The 17,038-nt window shown below is 52.5% G+C and overlaps 2 protein-coding genes across 5 annotated transcripts in view; one reads left to right on the top strand and one right to left on the bottom strand.

Annotated features, from left to right (window-relative positions):
- The window catches only part of Cdh23 (cadherin related 23), a 379,482-nt gene that overhangs the window by 82,594 nt on the left and 279,850 nt on the right, over positions 1–17,038 (bottom strand). Inside the window, exons 27-29 of the mRNA XM_052744906.1 lie at positions 15,532–15,680; positions 3,500–3,560; positions 2,573–2,721 (exon numbers count right to left, since the gene is read on the bottom strand). Coding sequence (XP_052600866.1) covers positions 2,573–2,721; positions 3,500–3,560; positions 15,532–15,680 — 359 coding nt within the window. The remainder of the gene's footprint in view (positions 1–2,572; positions 2,722–3,499; positions 3,561–15,531; positions 15,681–17,038) is intronic.
- Positions 3,577–13,914, top strand: CUNH10orf105 (chromosome unknown C10orf105 homolog). 4 transcript variants are annotated; one of them, XM_052744912.1, is made up of 3 exons: positions 9,745–9,898; positions 10,816–10,926; positions 11,991–13,914. In XM_052744912.1, exon 3 carries the CDS (start codon positions 11,996–11,998, stop codon positions 12,386–12,388), a length of 393 nt encoding a protein of 130 aa, XP_052600872.1. In that variant the 5' UTR covers positions 9,745–9,898; positions 10,816–10,926; positions 11,991–11,995; the 3' UTR covers positions 12,389–13,914. The 4 variants fall into 4 exon arrangements, with proteins under 4 accessions (XP_052600873.1, XP_052600872.1, XP_052600871.1 ...); XM_052744913.1 differs by lacking the exons at positions 9,745–9,898; positions 10,816–10,926 and adding an exon at positions 3,577–3,975; XM_052744911.1 differs by lacking the exon at positions 10,816–10,926 and having other exon boundaries at positions 9,749–9,898.

Genomic DNA, 17,038 nt, shown 5'->3' with positions numbered 1-17,038 from the left:
TTCCCTACTTCATTGTCTTGGGGTTCCACAGCCTGTCCTGCTAGCCATTTTCATTTCCAGACACCAAGAATCTCCTATGCAAATGACAGCGTCCACCTCAGATCACAGCTGTAGTAGTGAACCTTCTAAATTTGGCTTTGCCCACAACTTGTTGCAGAAGATCCTGGGTGTGGCTGCTGTGGAGGAATTTGCACAGGCGAATTTCGGGAACTCTGTGTAAACAGAAAGGAACCCTCCATCTTTCAAAACTCCAAGCCCTGGCCTTTCCGGAGTCTGCTTGTCCTAATGACCGTGACTCCTGGGGGCCGTGGGGAAGAAACTGCCAATCGGACAGTGTGAGGGGAACAGGAGGGAGGGGGCCTGTAGCTTGGCCACATATGGCCAGGCTTTCGATGGCTCTGGTGGCATTTTTAGCAGTAGAGACAGGAGGAAAGATGGTGTGTGGTTTGTGAACCCGAGAGAAACAGCTGAACAGGAAATATAGGCCAGCTGAATTCTTGCTGAACACAAGGAAACTGCCAGCTGCCTCACAGAACCAGATTGCTTTCTGTCCAGAGTTTATGCACAGAGTTGCCATACCCTCCAACAGGGACAAGAGGGCAGGTGCGTGTGTACACTTCGGCATGTGGGCATGCAAAGAGCATGTGTACCCAGAGAGGCCCAGCATCCATAAGGATGGTTTCCCTCCTTGTTTCCTGGCCCTCAGGGGACTGTCTCTAGCCCCTAGAGTAGGGATTGCAGCCTGCAGGGCAAAGCTAGAGTCTTCACATTGCCATCAGAAAGGCCCCTGGCTAACTGGGGTCTCTTAGGGGTGTGGAGGCTCTATATTACAAGAGCCATCAGATCTTCATGCCAGGGGGACAGCATCTGAATTCTTAAAGTTATTCTTTGGGGATGAGGCTACAGCTCCTGTCAGGGCTCTGGGGAGCCTTCTTGGGCACTGTGGTATAGAGGTTAGTATAGTGTAGAGGCAAGAGAACAGTCTGGGCTGCCTGCCTGGGGTTGATGCCTGTCTATACCCATACTGCCATGGGATCCTAACCCTTACCAAGTTGGTTAATTCCTTCTTGCCTCAGTCTTCTCATCTGCAGAATGGATATGATACAGGGCCTACCTCAGAACTGGGTCAAGTTCTTCTTCCTCAGGCTCCTCTTGAGGACAGGAGCACATAAGGGGCCTGTGGCTATGGCTGGGTGCCTCACCCCTGCAGTGCTACACAGTTTACCTTTGATCTCTTTTACACCCAGGGACGCTGCAAAGAATTTGGTTTAACAAGGTTGGTGGTGAAAAGTGGCACATCGCAGCTACTGTGATCAGGTGCCAGGAGGAGGCTTCTGAGGAAGAAGTGGGTGGGGGAGGTGAGGGACCACAGAGAGGGCTGTGGTTAGGAAAGCCTGAAGTCCAGGGATGCAGCCTGAGCCGCCCTAATGTCAGCCACTCTGTGATCTGAACTCTGTGAGCTTGCAAAGGGAAGACACTGCCATGAACATGCTCACGGGCACGTGGACGAGAGCGTGTCATATGGGGAAGCACTACCGTCAAGACTTCCTGGCGCGTTCTCAGGAAACCATGTCTGTGTCGGTCACCATGCTCGGGAAGGAGTCCATGGACCTGATCCCTCTGCTGTGTTCACTGGGACGGGTATTCATTCACCCCATAAGGGGTGTCAGGGGTGACTTGTCGGGAGCCAACTTTCTCTCCCACCTCCTCCAAGGGGAGGGCAGGAGCTGGGGGAATCCAGCTTTGGCCCCACTCCGACAGATCTGCATGGGGTCCAGTTCCTGTTTGGACATGTCCATCATCGGCATTTGGGGAAGTGTCCCTCGAGTGAGTTGAGTGACAGCTGGCCAGATATAGTCTGCTCAGTGTTTCTAGTCCCAGGAAACAGCAGGTAGCAACGGACTGATAAGTTTAACTGATTCAGCAATGTTCATGTCTGGGTATAAGTCCCCGTCTGCTCTATTCCCACCTCCCTCCTACTCATGGCCTGGGCTCTGATTCACTTCCTATGGCTTTAGGGCATGGGGCCTATGGGCTGCTACGTGTGTATCGTGTGTATTGAGAATGAGGAGGAATGTGCATGCACAGGACAAGCAGACAGGCTTGTGTTTGTGTGCCCGTTAGAGAAGGTCTTTTAACCTCAGCTGCCTAGTGTGTGTGTGTGGTGGTGGTGGTGGGGGTGTACAAAGAATGCATTTGATAGGGCAGCTGAGAATGGGATGGGAGTATTTTAGGAACAGTTTCAAGAGAAGCAGCATTGGATTTGGACCCAAAATACATCGTCGCAAGCCCTGCTTCTGCCTCTAGACACTTCGCTGTGTCTCCATTTCCTCATCTGCAAAATAGTTGTTCACGCTTAAGTCTATGAAGTTTCCCTAATTGTGCATTGTGGAGAGCTAGATGGATATAAAAGATAGATCGGTGAGGATTCCTCTTTCTTCCTTTAGGACAGACATGACTATCATGGATCCCCTTCCTCAGCTGAAGAAACTCAGGACAAATCCAAGATCCCTGGCTGGGCTTGCCCAAGACGTCAGTCAGTACCAGAACCTGCCCCAACTGGTGGTCTCACCCTGACAGAGCTCCGCATGGGGCCCAGGTCATGGTTGTAGGCTTCCACCATCAGCACATGGGAGGAGTTCCGCTCTCTATCCAGGGGCCGAGGGCCTCGCATCAGGAGCCCGCTGCTGATGTGGATCCGGAAGTTGTTGCCATGGTTACCTGTGTGGAGGAACACATGAGATGCATGGGCTGGACTGGGAGGAGGATGTCTGTAAGATGGAGGACAGTGGGTTCCAGGCCCTATGGCAGGTTGGTGCTGCTCACAGGATGTGGGAACTTGGCTGAAGCCCACAAAATAGCCTAACGAGGGGTGCATTGGACCTGCCTCTTCCTTATATGAGGACTAGGGCCTTATAAGGCCTTAACCCTTGTCTCCACGCCTCCACGTCCATCGAGGGTAGGGAAGCTTCAGGAAATTTCAGAAGGGTCTTGGACCCAAACCCTACTGTCTGTGGGTGAGTGAATCTAGTATGTAGTGAACCCAACTGGGCTGGGTTGGTACCCATAATCTTGGTTTCTCTCCAGGGACACACTTATCCACACTCAGCCCCTGGAGTTCTTCACCCTTGATCCTATAAGCCAGCAGATGAGTGGACTTCATGCTCTGGTTGTGGTGAGTGGCCCAGGAAAGGGTTCCGGATTCTAGTTGGCCCAAGGAGAGTAAATTCCCAAATAGTTTCCCTGGCTTCCAAGGTTCCCTCTGTCAAGGTGACAGCTTTGGGAACATGGCAGCTTATGGAGCTCTTAGGAACAAGGCCAGTATACTACCCTTTGCTTAGAACATATGTAACTTGGTGCAAACAGTCAGGAACCCCACTTGCTCCCTGGGCTCCAGCCTGTGTGTGCAGCGCTTGGGCATCAGCTCTGGTCAGCCAAAAAGAAGCGTTGTCTCTGCGGGGCAGCGGCCATCCCTCCTGTCCTGTGGCAGCCCACTTACCATGGAGGATGCGGTACCAGACACGCCCGAACTCGCCCTCATCTGCATCTGTGGCTTTCAGCTGAAGGGGAAGAAACAGTGGAGAGTTATTCCTAAGTCCCAAGACAGGGAGGGAAGCTGTTTTTGCAGCCCCTCTCCATCCCCAGGCATGTGTGTGCATCCCTTTTATTATCCACAAGGGCACCCTCTTATCTGTGGTTTATGCTGGCACCAGGACCATCCCCTTTTCATGGGGGATGGGGGGGGGATTGCTGTGGGAAATTTCATCATCACTCTCTGGCCCAGACTGGAAGAGGCCACTCCATACCTCTATGATCCCCTGCCTGTGAGGCTCTTGACATCTTAGGAACATCACTGGGGTGACTGTGAAGCAGGGGCATCATACCTAGCATGGGTGACAACATTTGAACGCTGCATCCCTGGAGCCTGACCAACTTGCGGACAGTTCCGCTGAAGAGTTTCCCATGATCTCACCTGTAAGTAACCTATGGTCCTGTAAACTTAATACTTCACCAAGGTAGCATTGGGTGGAATCATTGGTTTTATCATCAGTGCCCTATCTGGGGTGAAGAGATGTTTGCATACATCTCTCTGGCAACAGAATTGGTATCTATTATGATTTGAATATGAAATGTTCCCCTGCCCCAGGTTCTCATATTTTAATACTAGGTCCCCAGATGGTGGCACTGTTTGGGAAGGTTGTGGAAACTTTAGGAGGTGGTGCCTTGCCCTGGAAGAAGTGGGTCACTGGGGACTGGACTTGAGGCTTCACTGCCTGGCTCTACTTCCCATTCACTCTCTGCTTCCCCAATGTAGATGCCCTATGACCGGCCAGCCTCCTGCCTCAGTCACCATGCCTTCCTTGCCTGCTGCCATGATGGACTGGTATCCCTCTGAAACTGTAAAGCAAAATCTGCCCTTTACCCATAAGATGCTTTTGTTAGGGCATTTTTAAATCACAGTGGTAGGAAAGTCACTAAGACACCACCCAAATGGGGACCAGCAGACCGCATCTGCTATGGGTGATGAGATGTCCATCCGAGGCTGACCCACCTGGGGGGAGCTGGAAGCAGTCACAGCAGCAGTTACATGGCCTTTGCCGTGGGTGCTGACATGCAACTGAGGCTCAGATGTCTGCCCAGAAAGAATTTGCCTATGTAAGGGAGGAATTACAGTAGGAAAGTGATGCGTGGATGCCGTTGATTTGGCCGGAAAGATGTTGAAAAGGGAGAAGGGGATGGAGATGCCAGCCTGCTGCCTCCCATGGCTGGCAGGATGCAAAGGGAGACAGAACGCAAGTTAGAGCTGCGATCAATAGGTTTCCTGGGAGGCAAAGACTTGGAACCCATGGAAAGAACAGGAGACTAGGGAGGAGTCATGTGGAAGTGAGAGAAATGCTCCTCAGCCCAATCTTTAATACGGGTAAAGGGGGCGAAATCCGTGATTCAGCATTGAGGCAGAGGCCTTAATTATGGCGCAGGACAATAAACTATGATAACCAGGGACTACTTAGCCTCGGAACTGATTGAATCGGGAAAGCCTTATTTATTATTATTTTTGCATACATGTATGCCACGAGTGTGTGGGTGCCTGCAGAGGCCGGAAGGAGAGGGTGTTGGATCCCTGGGAATGACCAGATGTGGGTGCTAGGGAGCAAATTTGGGGCCTCTGGAGGCGCTGTGAGTGCTCTTAACCACCAGGCCATCTCTCAAGCCTCGGGGGAAAGACTTTAAAACAAGGAATAAAAGAGCCTCTCTGAGCCTTATGTGTGAGGCCATGGAACACAGAGGCGGACGGGGAACAGCCTGAGTTGTGTGGAACTAAGGAACGAAGGGATATAACCACCCGTTCCCCCTTGAGGTAAAGAGGGCATAAACTGAGATGATAGGAGAAAACAAGTTCCCCAGACAAGCCACTAGGGACACTTGGCTATGTCAGATCTTCGTGGCCAGCAGGGACTGGGGGGACAAAGAGGAATGGCATGACAGGCATTGCTAAGGGAACTGGGCATGTGAGAGGTGGTGACTGATGGCCAGTCTGTGGCCTTGAGCGCTGTGTGTGCCAGAGAGTTACAAAAGAAGTTGATTTACCTAGGGTTGGGCTTGGGGCTTGGGTGTCTTCGCTGAGCTCCTTGATGGAACGTGACCTTTATGCTATGGGAAAGGCTCTGGTGGATTGAAATGATTTAGACCAACGTGTCCACTGGCTTTGTCAGGCATTCAGGCAAGGAGGAGGGGATGAGAGGGGGGCAAAGGGGTCTCGCCAGGTCACTCAGACAGCAAATGAGGTAAGATTGGTGCTGAGCCAAGCGCATTAGGGAAAATATCGACAGAGGGCAGAGGCTGTGCCAGAGAGCTTCTAGAAGGCTTTATGGGAGAGAAGGAAGGAGTAAATGATGAGTGAAATAGATAAAAAAGACAAGGCTGTCCAATGAGTGGGCAGCCATCCTTTCAGAATAAGCTGTATGCATTTCCCCCTTCAAGAAAGGGTACTGGGCTGGAGGGGTGGCATGTGCCTGCCATCCCAGCATCGCACACAAGGCCAGGAAGACTGTCATAATTTTAAAGCTAGCCCGATCTACATAGCAAGTTCTAGGCTAGCCTGGACTACAGAGTGAGATTCTGTATCGAAAACCTCATTTAGATTTCAGTACCTTTCAGTAACTGGGTATTGTCAATGGACAGTGACCAGGGTACTGGTCCAGAATCAGACAGTCAGTCCTTTAGTGGGCATGACAGATGACCACATGAACCCCATCCACCCTTCATTGCCAGTTCAGTCAAGAGTCACAACCTATCTCTATCAAGGCCATCGTGGGCAGGGAAACACATGGCAACCCCATGTCAGTGCCCCAGGATGAGGAGATAGGGTGGTTTATGGAGGACGATTGTGCATTCTGGAGTGACAGATAGGGTAGAGCCCCCACCCATGATGTGGTACCCAACACTGCTCTTTGGTTTTTTGAGGAAACAGTTGACAACAGTGACAAGATCTTCCCATGATGCATTGGACCTTGCTAACACTCTTTTGGTATCCCCCTAGCTGCTGAACCACACAACCACTGATACTTGTTTACAGTGGATAGTCATGGGGCTCCAGAGAGTATGCCCATCCTCTATGAAAAGGCCTCATTGTATAATGCCAATCCTGAGTGTCTCCCAGATTTGGAAAAACATCTGGAATAACAGTAAGGATAGCAGCTAAAGAGTCCAAAATGAAAGTAAACCACATAGGTGGAAAAGGGCATGCCCAGAAGCCATAATGATGAATTATCCCAGTGCTGGATGAGTTGTGGGCCGGAGAGGTCCCCAAGAACCCCCACATCAGATAGGCTATTGTGACTGCTGTTGGTTGCATACCAACGTTAGGTGGTACGTCCTTATTGTTGAAGATACAACACATGTTGAAGAAAGCAAGCCAGGACAGAGCTGGGAGCTCCTTCCCTGCTGGCTGAACTTACAGTGCTAGAAGGTGCTACGCAGGCTGTTAAGAGAGAAGTCGCAATCTTCCTCTGTTATGGACCCTAGAGGGGCTACATGGCCGGCAAAATGTGCCCTCTGGGATAATAGTGGCACGGCTGTTATAGGTGCTTTTCTATTGGACTTAAGGCCCATGCCACAGGGCAGAACTCATCTTTGGCACTATAAATTAGGGTGACACCTCAGGGCTGGGGAGGTCACAGACCCTAGTAGCAAGGCCACAGCTGTTGTTCTGTTCAGCGGATGTGATGTTCTCGTCAAATTGCCTCCTCGGCGTTTATATTATATTCATAGATTATTGCTGCTGTCAGCCTTGGGCAGGAAAACCGTTTTTTTCCAGTGGACAATAATTACTGAAGAGACTCTTGGGTGGAGCTGCTTAAAAATTAGGTGGGAGGCTACATCTTTGGGAGTCATCACCCATGGTGATGCAACTGTTTTTGAGTCATTTATGCTCCTATAAGTAATGCTAATAAAGTTATAGTTGACCAAGGAGAACTTGGGTAAATCATTTCTTGGGTTTGTTGTCAGTATTCTACCTTGAGTGAATATGTTCTTGTCTCCCTCTACACTGTCCCCCCAAAAGAGAAAGAGGTTTGTGTGGTGGTTTTGTGTTCCCCCAAATATTGTGCACCCTAATAAACTAATCTGGGGTCAGAGAACAGAACAGCCACTAGATACAGAGGCTAGAAAATGGTGGCACTCACGCCTTTAATCCTAGCATTCCAGAGACAGAGATCTACCTGGATCTCTCTGTGTTGAAGGATACAGCCAAGCATGGTGACTCACGCCTTTAATCCCAGAAAGTGAGCCTTTAATCCCAGGGAGTGATGGCAGAAAGCAGAAAGGTATATAAGGCGTGAAGACCAGAATCTAGAAGCTTTTAGCTGGTTAAGCTTCTAGGCTTTTGAGCAGCACAGTTCAGCTGAGATCCAATTGGATAAGGACTCAGAGGCTTCCAGTCTGAGGAAACAGGATCAGCTGAGGAACTGGCGAGGTGAGGTAGCTGTGGCTTGTTCTGCTCCTCTGATTTTCCAGCATTCACCCCAATACCTTGCTCCAGGTTTGTTTTTGTTAATAAGACCTTCTAAGATTCCTGCTACAGGTTTGTGCACTGCCATGTCCCTAGTCCCCAGCGCACATAGTAGGGCTGTTTGTGTTTTGTGTTGTTGCTTTGAGATTAGATTTCAAGTAGTCCAGCCTGGCCTTGAACTCCTGATCTCCCCACCTCCACTTCCCAAGTGCTGGATTACAGGACTGGATCGCCACAACCCGACTTTTTATATATTTGTTGATTGGAGATGTAAATGACTTAGCGGCACGTCTTCAGTGAGAGACACTGAGCTGACCCTGAGTGAGCCCAGATAAAAGTCACATGCAACACGCAGCACTGAAACGTCTAGTTTCCTGGTCCCCAGGATGCTGCACGCTCAGCTGCACCTGGGTCTCCATTTGATTTTCCCCATGATCCTGTGGTTTATTCCAGGTTTGCTCTAGCACATGTCTCTTGTCCACAGTGATCAAATCAGTTGTTTTTTGTTTGTTTGTTTGTTTGTTTTGAGACAGGGTTTCTCTGTGTAGCTTTGCATCTTTCCTGGAACTCACTCTGTAGACCAGGCTGGCCTCGAACTCACAGAGATCCGCCTGGCTCTGCCTCCCGAGTGCTGGGATTAAAGGCGTGTACCACCACCACACGGCTCTCAAATCAGGTTTTTGTGACTGGGTGCTCAAGGCTCTAACACAAACTTTCCCATCTTCACTCATGGATCACATACTTCAAGAGAGAGGAGGCCCGAAGAGGGGTTCTTGATCCTTGCAAAGATCAACCCAGCAGAGAGACTGGGGCCCCCATTTATCTGTGGCAAGGGCTCTTGTCCTTTCATTAGGGAAACACCGGGTTCCTACCCAGCGCTAACTCCTTGGCTAACTCTGGGCAGGCTATGCCTACCTGGAGCACAGCCCTGTCACCTGTTGGGAGGGACCGTGCTGGGTCACCAAGGCTCCCTCCATGTTTAATAGTACACTGGAAGGCTCTTGTCCACTTCAGGGTAGTGAGACAAGGCTTTGTTTTGTGGTGAAGGGCTATAGGCCTTAGATGGAGCTGTGACTACTACCATGACGCATTCCGAGACTTTGGAGCCCCCTGGTAGAGAAGCCGCACACAACTTGGGCCCCTCGGCAGGCAGCTGGTTGCCAGGGAAGTCTGGGATTCTTAGAGGAAAGGAGGGCTGTGGGGGAGGGTTGGAGAGAACCCGGTACTCCACTCAAACTGTGAGTGGCCTGTCCTTGGCTGTCCCTCTGTCCAGCGTTTTGAAATTTGAAAAATGCTCCTGGCCCTCACTTCTGCAGCCTTCTGGCCTTAAAAGGGACGCTCTTCTGGGAATCCCGGGAAGACGAGGCCTAGGGACCCTGCGGGGGAGAGTGGGGGGGGGGCTGTAGGGCCCATCACTCCGGTTGTCCTCCTCCTGCGGTCTCTCTGCTAATAGACCCTCTCCCTGGTAACCTGGAGGTTGGCAGGCACTGAATAGTCGACCATACCATTCAAATTTCCAAGGGGGATGGTGGGAGCCCCGGCCCGTGAGGCGGTTAACCCCGGCCCCTGCTATCACCAGTGTTTCTTTACACATGTGAGGACTCCAAGGAGACAGGCTGGAGTGAGCCACGCGGGAGCCTCCCCTCTCCTCCTTCCCACTCAGTTGCCATCCCTACGCTCGCCCCCAGTTGTGTCCCCCCCACTCCACCCCCCCCCGCCCCCGCAGGCCAGGACTCTCCCAACGAAACCAGTCCCAGCAGGAAAAGCCGGGAGAAAGCCAGCTGGTTGCAGGGCCCCCGTAATACATAGGGACAGAGTCGGCTGGTACACCTTGGACCTCCTGGGACCGCTGAGAGACCTTGCCACTGAGAATACAGACCTCCAAGGGTAGGCCTGAGGCCAGTGTTGAAGTGGAAGTTGTAGAGGAAGCCAGTGAAGGAAGTGGGGAGACATTTACCGGGAACTTGGGAGGACATGAAGGTGTGCTCAGATCTGGGGAGTCCTTCTATTGCTCTGAGAAAAGAAACGAGGCCCAGTCAAGGGGAATGGCTAAGCCAAGGTCACGCTTCCTCTGTGGGATTCTAAGGGAAGTAAGAAAGTTCTAGTGAGGGCTGGTAGAGGGGCGCATTCAGTGGAGGGCTCCAGTAGGAAGTGGGCTCCGTGCTTGGGGTTTAGGAGGACTTCCTCCAGAACCAGCTGTTCTTGATGACTGATAACAGGGAATCCAGCCGCTGGGCTTGCCTCAAGCTCTGGGCCCCTTCTCAAGCACCCCAGAGTCCCTGACTACCACCAGAGTGCCTGGGATGCCCAGGTAGAAGTGGCCCCAGGGCCTTCAGCCTCACAGCTTCTCTGGCTTCTGAGCTAGTAGGACGGAAGCCCTTCTCAGCTGGGACTGCCTTTTCCTTACCGGGACCACGTCCTGAGAGCCAAGGGACAGCTAGTTTCTTTCCATGGAGGATGGCAGTGGGCATACCCCGTCCCTCCTCCAGCTCAGACTCCAGGAAGGGCTGATCCGTGAATGCTGTCCACTCAGAGGGCTTTCCAGGCCCAAGGCCTGAAGGGCGGAGGCCCTGAGCAGCTAGACGAGCATCAGAATTTCCAGCCTGAAGCGGCTTCAAAGGCTGGGAGGGGCTGGGGTAAGAGATGGGTGGTAGGTGGGTGGAGAGCACTGGATGCCCTCCGTTAGCTGTGCCCAGGAGCCAGGAGTTAGGTCCTGGAGTTGCTGGTGAGTGCCCCCCTGGGCCAAGGGCTGTAGGGGCTAAGGGGCCAGGGTGGTCATGCTCTCTGATTCCCCATAACTGCAGGTAGGGCCTTGGCATGACTGAGCCTCCTCGGTGGCCCTGGATTTGGTGCTAGAGCCTGAGGGAGATGCAAAGTAACCCGGAAAGGAGGAAGCTGCTCTCCCTCCACCTCAGGTGAGACTCAAGTTCGGAGTCTCTAAGTTCAGAGTTTTACTTGGATCTTTGGATTTCTCTACTGGGTTGTGCAATTCAAAAGCCACAGATGCTGGCCCGTCAGCTGGACGGGGGCCATTTGTGTGTTTGGATTGGCCTGTGTCGCACCTCCAATATTTGACAATGGATTTCAAAACTTTTGGAATCAAGTTTATCCGGCATTTTGTAATACCTGTCTTTCTTCTTTGCTTTAAACAACTTCAAATTAGATGTCAATATTTAAATAGCAGGAATGTTTGCCTTAAAAAAAAAAAAACCCAAAAACTTTCTTGCCTCAATTGGGGAGCCTGAAGAGCCTGGCAAAAATATTTAGGTCTTCAAGGGCCAGCTTAGGCTGTGGGGGCCATCCGGGGCCCCTCGGAGCTGCCTATCTATTTTCTTTGGCTATGCATTACCCGCACTAAGGCCCTGGAATCATTATCACCAGCTCCCAGACATCCAGTTTAGCCTGTCCTCTGTCTATGAGGACAGCCTGCGGCATTCCCCATACAGGATGGATTCTCTGAAGGGATAATGGAAATGTCTAGAAGGTGAATGATGCCACAGGGCAGGTTTCTGGCTTCACTCTGTCAACTCTTGACGGTTTGTATTTCCCGAGTGTGTCTGAGTGACTCAGAGAGGGCTGGGGGCCATTGCTGGGGTCCCTATATCCACCTACCCACAGCACCTTATACTCTGCCTTGTTCTTGGTTCATTAAGTGGCTTACTGGCAGATTCGGGCTTCGATTTGGGTTTTTAGGCTTAAGACTATATGGCAATTGCTGAGAGCCGATTATAAAATGCCAGAAAGCTTTCAATACGCTGTGTTCTCCACAGCCACGGGGCAAGGGTTTAGCAGAAAGAAGGCCCGGGTTCAGACCCAGCCCATCACGAATCAGCTGTATCTGATGCCTCTCTGGGCCTTGCTGTACTGACCTGTGACAAAAGCATCATGGGAGCCCCCATTGGTGTACTCCAGGTAAGTCTCACCTGTCCATGCCTGGGGTGCAGCTGCTTTGCCCTGATTCTCTGTCCTGTCCTTGCAGGTACCATGACCACAGGAGGTCCCAGCTTCCCCAGCCCTCCAACCTTCCTTATGACTCCTACCACTTCTGGGACTTACACCCCGGCTGCTGACCCTGTGCCGGTTCTCATCGCCCTGGCCTGTATTTTTCTGCTGTTGGCCTCTTGCCTGCTCTTCATGATGCTGTGTAAGCCCGCTGCGCTGGACCCTGGTCGTCAAGGGGCCCGAGAATGCATGCCGCATCACCCGGTAAGCCCCAGTGAGCCCAGGCTCCGGCTCTGGAAGCGCCTGGGCTCCCTACGACGTTCTCTGCACAGCTTCCGGCGAGGCAGGCCTGCTGTCCAGCAGTGTCCCTCACCGCTGCCGGGCCTTGATGACCACCGAGGTGACTGTGACTTCACTGAAGCCACCAAGATGTGATACAGTGCTCATCCCCACACAGGCTCACCTAAGATCATCCTATCTCCGATGGAGCCTGGCATCACAGACTGTAGGGCAGTGATACCCTGGACCCCATATCACCCCGGTATTTCCCTGTGTGTCCAGCCCTTGTTCTTTCCCAGAAGACTCTGGTGGCCCCTGCTTACTAACAGACCCTTGGCTCAAAATACCCACCGGCCTCTAGACCTTTACTCTGCGGCCCCGAGGTATAACTTGGGGGCATCACAGCTATTTTGGAAGCCAGGTATCTACTGATCCCAGGAATAGCCCTCTCTGCCCCTCCAGAAGCCTTGCTCATCTTCTAAAGGCCCAGCTTAGAGCAGCTGCTAAAAGGTCCAGACACCTCAACCAAGTGGGATGTTTGCCTACCCTGGGTCTACACTAGCCTGCATATCTGTGCTAACCTAGTACTCCAGAGAAAGGGACCCCGGGGGTCCTTTTTTTGACCTTCCTGCCCCTTCTTGTGGATCTGGTTGGTTGCCAGACAGGGGCTTGGCAAGTATCAAATCGTGAGCCTGGGAAGCTCCTTCGTGGCCCCCTGTCAAGACAGATTGGGAGGGCCTGAAGACATTAGCCTACAGAAGAAGTTTCCTATATGCTGAGTGTGGTAGTTTATACTTGTAATCCCAGCATGCAATAGGAGTGAGGCAGGAGGATTGTTCAAGGCAGCCTGGCTACAACGTGAGATCCTAATTCAAATGAAATCAAAACAAGTTGGACAAACAGGTAAAAAAGAGGCTGTTGTCCAAGGGTAGGTGGAGGCTGAATCACTCTGGTAGGATGCTGGCCACTGCCAGTACCGGAGGGGATGCTGCCAGTACTGGAGGGGATGCTGCCAGTACTGGAGGGGATGCTACCTGGACTCTGAGGATGGTACCATGATACCATGGTACCATGGTAGTGGTACCATGTCTCACTAGGAAAGAGGTGGCCTTCTCTCAGACAGCATGGACCAGACCTCTCAGGACAGCGGTAGGATCAAGACTGGCTGGCACTAGCTGTGTTCTATATGTTATGGCAACAACTTCATCAAATGACCTGTGGAAGCTGGTCCACTGCAGTGTGGTGTGGGCTGCTGGGAATCCCAGCCTTCTGTCCCATGTTCCACGGCCAAGGCCTTCTGCTGCATCTCAGACTTGAAGATTGGGCAGAGGGAACCTAAGATGCTTAGGTCCTGTCCCAGAGTCAAGTGACCTGGGACCCCATCCCAGGGCTGCCCACCCCAACCTGCTATAACCCAGAGTAAAGTCACCCAATAGTCCCCAGGACTAAGCTCTGGTTTTGCCATTCCCCAGATCCAGAGCCTTCACTGGCTCCCCTTGCCCACTGGATGTGCCCCCTCCATTGGATGCAGCGGGATCTAGGCAGTAGATCAGTTTAGCCTCATCTTGGCCAGACACTTAAGGCAACTGAGCAACGTGCCCTCCCTGTCTATGGTCTAAGCTTTGCTGGCACCTGCACTGTGAGGCCTTCTTTGTTTTGCAACAGAACTGCCCTTCCGTCTGGAGCGCCTCCGGTCTCTCATCTGTCTTGGGGAGGCCAGCAGCATGTACAATCTTGCCTGTCTTCTTTCCTACAAGCCTGGGAGCTGCGGGGAGCCGCATCTGGTCCCAGCACTCACTGCATTCCCAAGGCAGCAGGCATCTGCTGTGAGCCTGACCCACACCGACTACCTAGCGTCCCCAGTGAGACCCCTAAAGGAAGGTGGTTCTCCCAGCATGGGCTCTCCAAGCATGCTATGGAGGAGAGGTCACTGTACCTTCCTCCTGCATCCTTGTGATGAGAGAGAGAGAGAGAGAGAGAGAGAGATAGAGATAGAGAGAGAGAGAGAGAGAGAGAGAGAGAGAGAGAGAGAGAGAGAGAATATGTATCTTTGCAAGGCACTTCTAGGGCCTGGGGGAGAAAATGTCCTGAGACCCTGAACATCTGAGAAGAAGGGATAGCAGGGGAGCCCTGTGTCACTCAGGGACTCCAGGATGTGGACTTAAGTCTTCTGTACATAGAAACCAGCATTTCAGGGCCAGGAAGCAATCCAGCTTCTCCCCTAAGGGCTTTGAACAACGGTCCCCTTGCCTCTTCACTCCCTCTAAGCATCTTAAGCTAGACTCCCCCATGGCTTGCTATGCCCTTATGTTGGGTGAGCTACAGGTTCTGGGGTGCCTATCAGTGAGCTGGGGATGTCAGGTACTAAGTTAGGGTGGTGTTCCATTGCTTCATGGGCGGGGGCTCTAATTCTTTCCTTACCTGAGGCCGGGAGTGGGGAGGGACCCATTTCCTCCCTCCCTCTGGAAGCCAGCCACTGGACTCTAGCGTGTCTCTGGCCTTCCTGGACTCTATTGAGTCAGCTCTCTGTTCCTTTCTTGACCATCCCCAGTGTTTCCCCAGGGAGGTAAGCACTCTTCCATCTCCAACTTTTCCTTCCCTCCGGAGCTGGGGGCATAGTGGCGGGCCCAGCTTTGTTGAGTTTGACTTACCCTTGGAATTATGTGGAACACACTGAGTCTGGGGAAGTGGGCCATTCAGTCCCTGTCTTCCCCCAGCAACTAAGCCCCGCTCCTGATGTGTGTGGACGGATGTACGTGTGTGTGTGTGTGTGTGTGTGTGTGTGTGTGTGTGTGTGTGTGTGTGTGTGTAGAATGCGCGTGTGCACACACTTGCTTCATTTTCAGGGACATCCTCCCTCTGGGCCTCTTAGCTGCGGCTCCTCCTCTGGGCCAAAAAGCCCTTTCTTCTTCTGCCTGCTTTCTTCCAAGAGGGGAGCCTGGCCAAGAAGCTGTGAAAGCCGCTCTGTCTGGCCCTGTTGAGCCCTGGCTCTCTCTCTCTCTCCTTGAGTCCTTTCCAGGCAAGAGTTACTTTCCCCTCCCTGATGCTCTGAAAGGCTCTGGGGGAGGCTGAGGCGAGCCAGGGCCCTGTCCTCAGCTAACACAGATGGGGGCCCCACTCTTCCCAGAAGGGAGGAGGGATCGTGTATCTCTTTTCTTGAAGTGCAAGCCACTTCCAAGCCATCCTGGACCCCCCCCCAGCCCCCACCACCGCTGTCCCTACCCCTTATGACATGATGTTACTGAGCCAGTGACCCCAGGGCTGAGCATAGCCCTGCCTGGCCCCAGTCTGCCACCTGCCTGCACAATGCTGTGGCCCTCTGGGATGTCTTCTGGGACGCTGGCCTCATAGCTGCTTTGCAGGAAGATGGGCCGGTTGTCATTCACATCCAGAACTGTGACGAACACCGTGGCTGTCCCTGTGCGCCGCTTGCCTACAGGGCCATTGTCTGTGGGAGGTGAAGGAGAACAGGCGTTAGAAGGTACTTAAGCACCCCAGGCCATCAACCAGAGCTACACTGTCCTACAGCAGCCTCAAGGGATGGCGGCTCCGTGCCCTTCCAGACCATCTAACAATACCCAGGGCTGGCATAATGCCACGTCACAGATAAACTTCTCTGGCTCATTCAGTCCTCACAACAGCCTAGGGAAGCAGGCAGGATTCTCCTTCCCAGCTCGCAGCTGAGCTAGGCACGTCACTGACGAATGTGGGATGAATGGTCGAATTTTCAGGAACCTGTGCGCATTGTTCACTTCATAAAAGGGGCTTTTGCAGATGTAATTATGTTAAGAATCTTGAAGGGAGGCCAGTCTCATTATCTGGTTACCCAGCGATTAAGGGTCCTTAGAAGACAAGGTACTCTGAGCACAGTGAGTGCCTGTAGTCCCTAACGCGAAGTCAAGGCAGGGGGATTGTTAGAGTCCAGTGATTTGAGTGCTGCCTGTCTCAAAACACAACCACCAGCACAAGAAGGTCAGGGGGAGATGGGGCCACGAACCAAGGAACCCTGTGGCCACCAGACATGGAGGAGCAAGGAAGGATTCTGCCCAGAGCCGTGGCTCTGCTAGGTCCTTGATTTTGTACTTCTAGAACCAGAGACACCACATCTGTGTTCTTTTAAGCCACCCAAACTGCGTTGATTTGTCCCAGCAAGCCCGGGACCCACACAGGCGAGGAGATATGTTGCTGCCCACTGTCAGAACCAGGATGCAGTGAGGGGCAAGGGACATGGGGTAAGACACCTGGGTCAGCCACCTCAAGGGCAGGTGTTTGCTGCTCCCGTCACAGACAAAGGAAAAATGTGGGCCCAGGGACACCGGGCTTCTCATTTCTCAAAGAGACTGAACATCTGAACATTGGAATAAAGGCTTTTTAAGAAAAATACTTAGTTCCCCACTAAGTATTATTGTTCCTTATTAAACATCAGGCTGGCCAGAGCAGCATGCCTACAGGATGGGCTTGGCTCTCTAGCCTAAAGCATGTTGGGGCTCCGCAGGAGCCAGCCAGGGTGGAGAGCTATGACACACGTGCCATGGCTCCACCTGGGAAAGCTGCTGGAAGTCCCCCAGAAGATGACACTCCTGCCCAGTGTCGTATGCCCCAACCAGGACACTCAACCCAGGAAGGAACTGGGGAGTTGGGTTGGCTGGGGACCCATGGTGACTTGGTTTTTCTTTCCAGTTGAGCACATGCTGGGGTACAGGTCATTCACTCCAGGGTGGCCCCTTTTCCTCTTCTAGGCTCCGCCCTCTCTTCCCAAAGGCCCTGCATCAGCTGAGGATGCTGAGCTAGGAGACCTTCACGGAG

This window comes from Peromyscus californicus, unplaced genomic scaffold (assembly GCF_007827085.1).
Source record: "Peromyscus californicus insignis strain IS unplaced genomic scaffold, ASM782708v3 Scaffold_19__1_contigs__length_69161282, whole genome shotgun sequence".
In the NCBI taxonomy this organism is placed as follows: Eukaryota; Metazoa; Chordata; class Mammalia; order Rodentia; family Cricetidae; genus Peromyscus; species Peromyscus californicus.
Note: the sequence above shows the minus strand (reverse complement) of the source record. Positions and strands in the feature narration are given on the sequence as shown.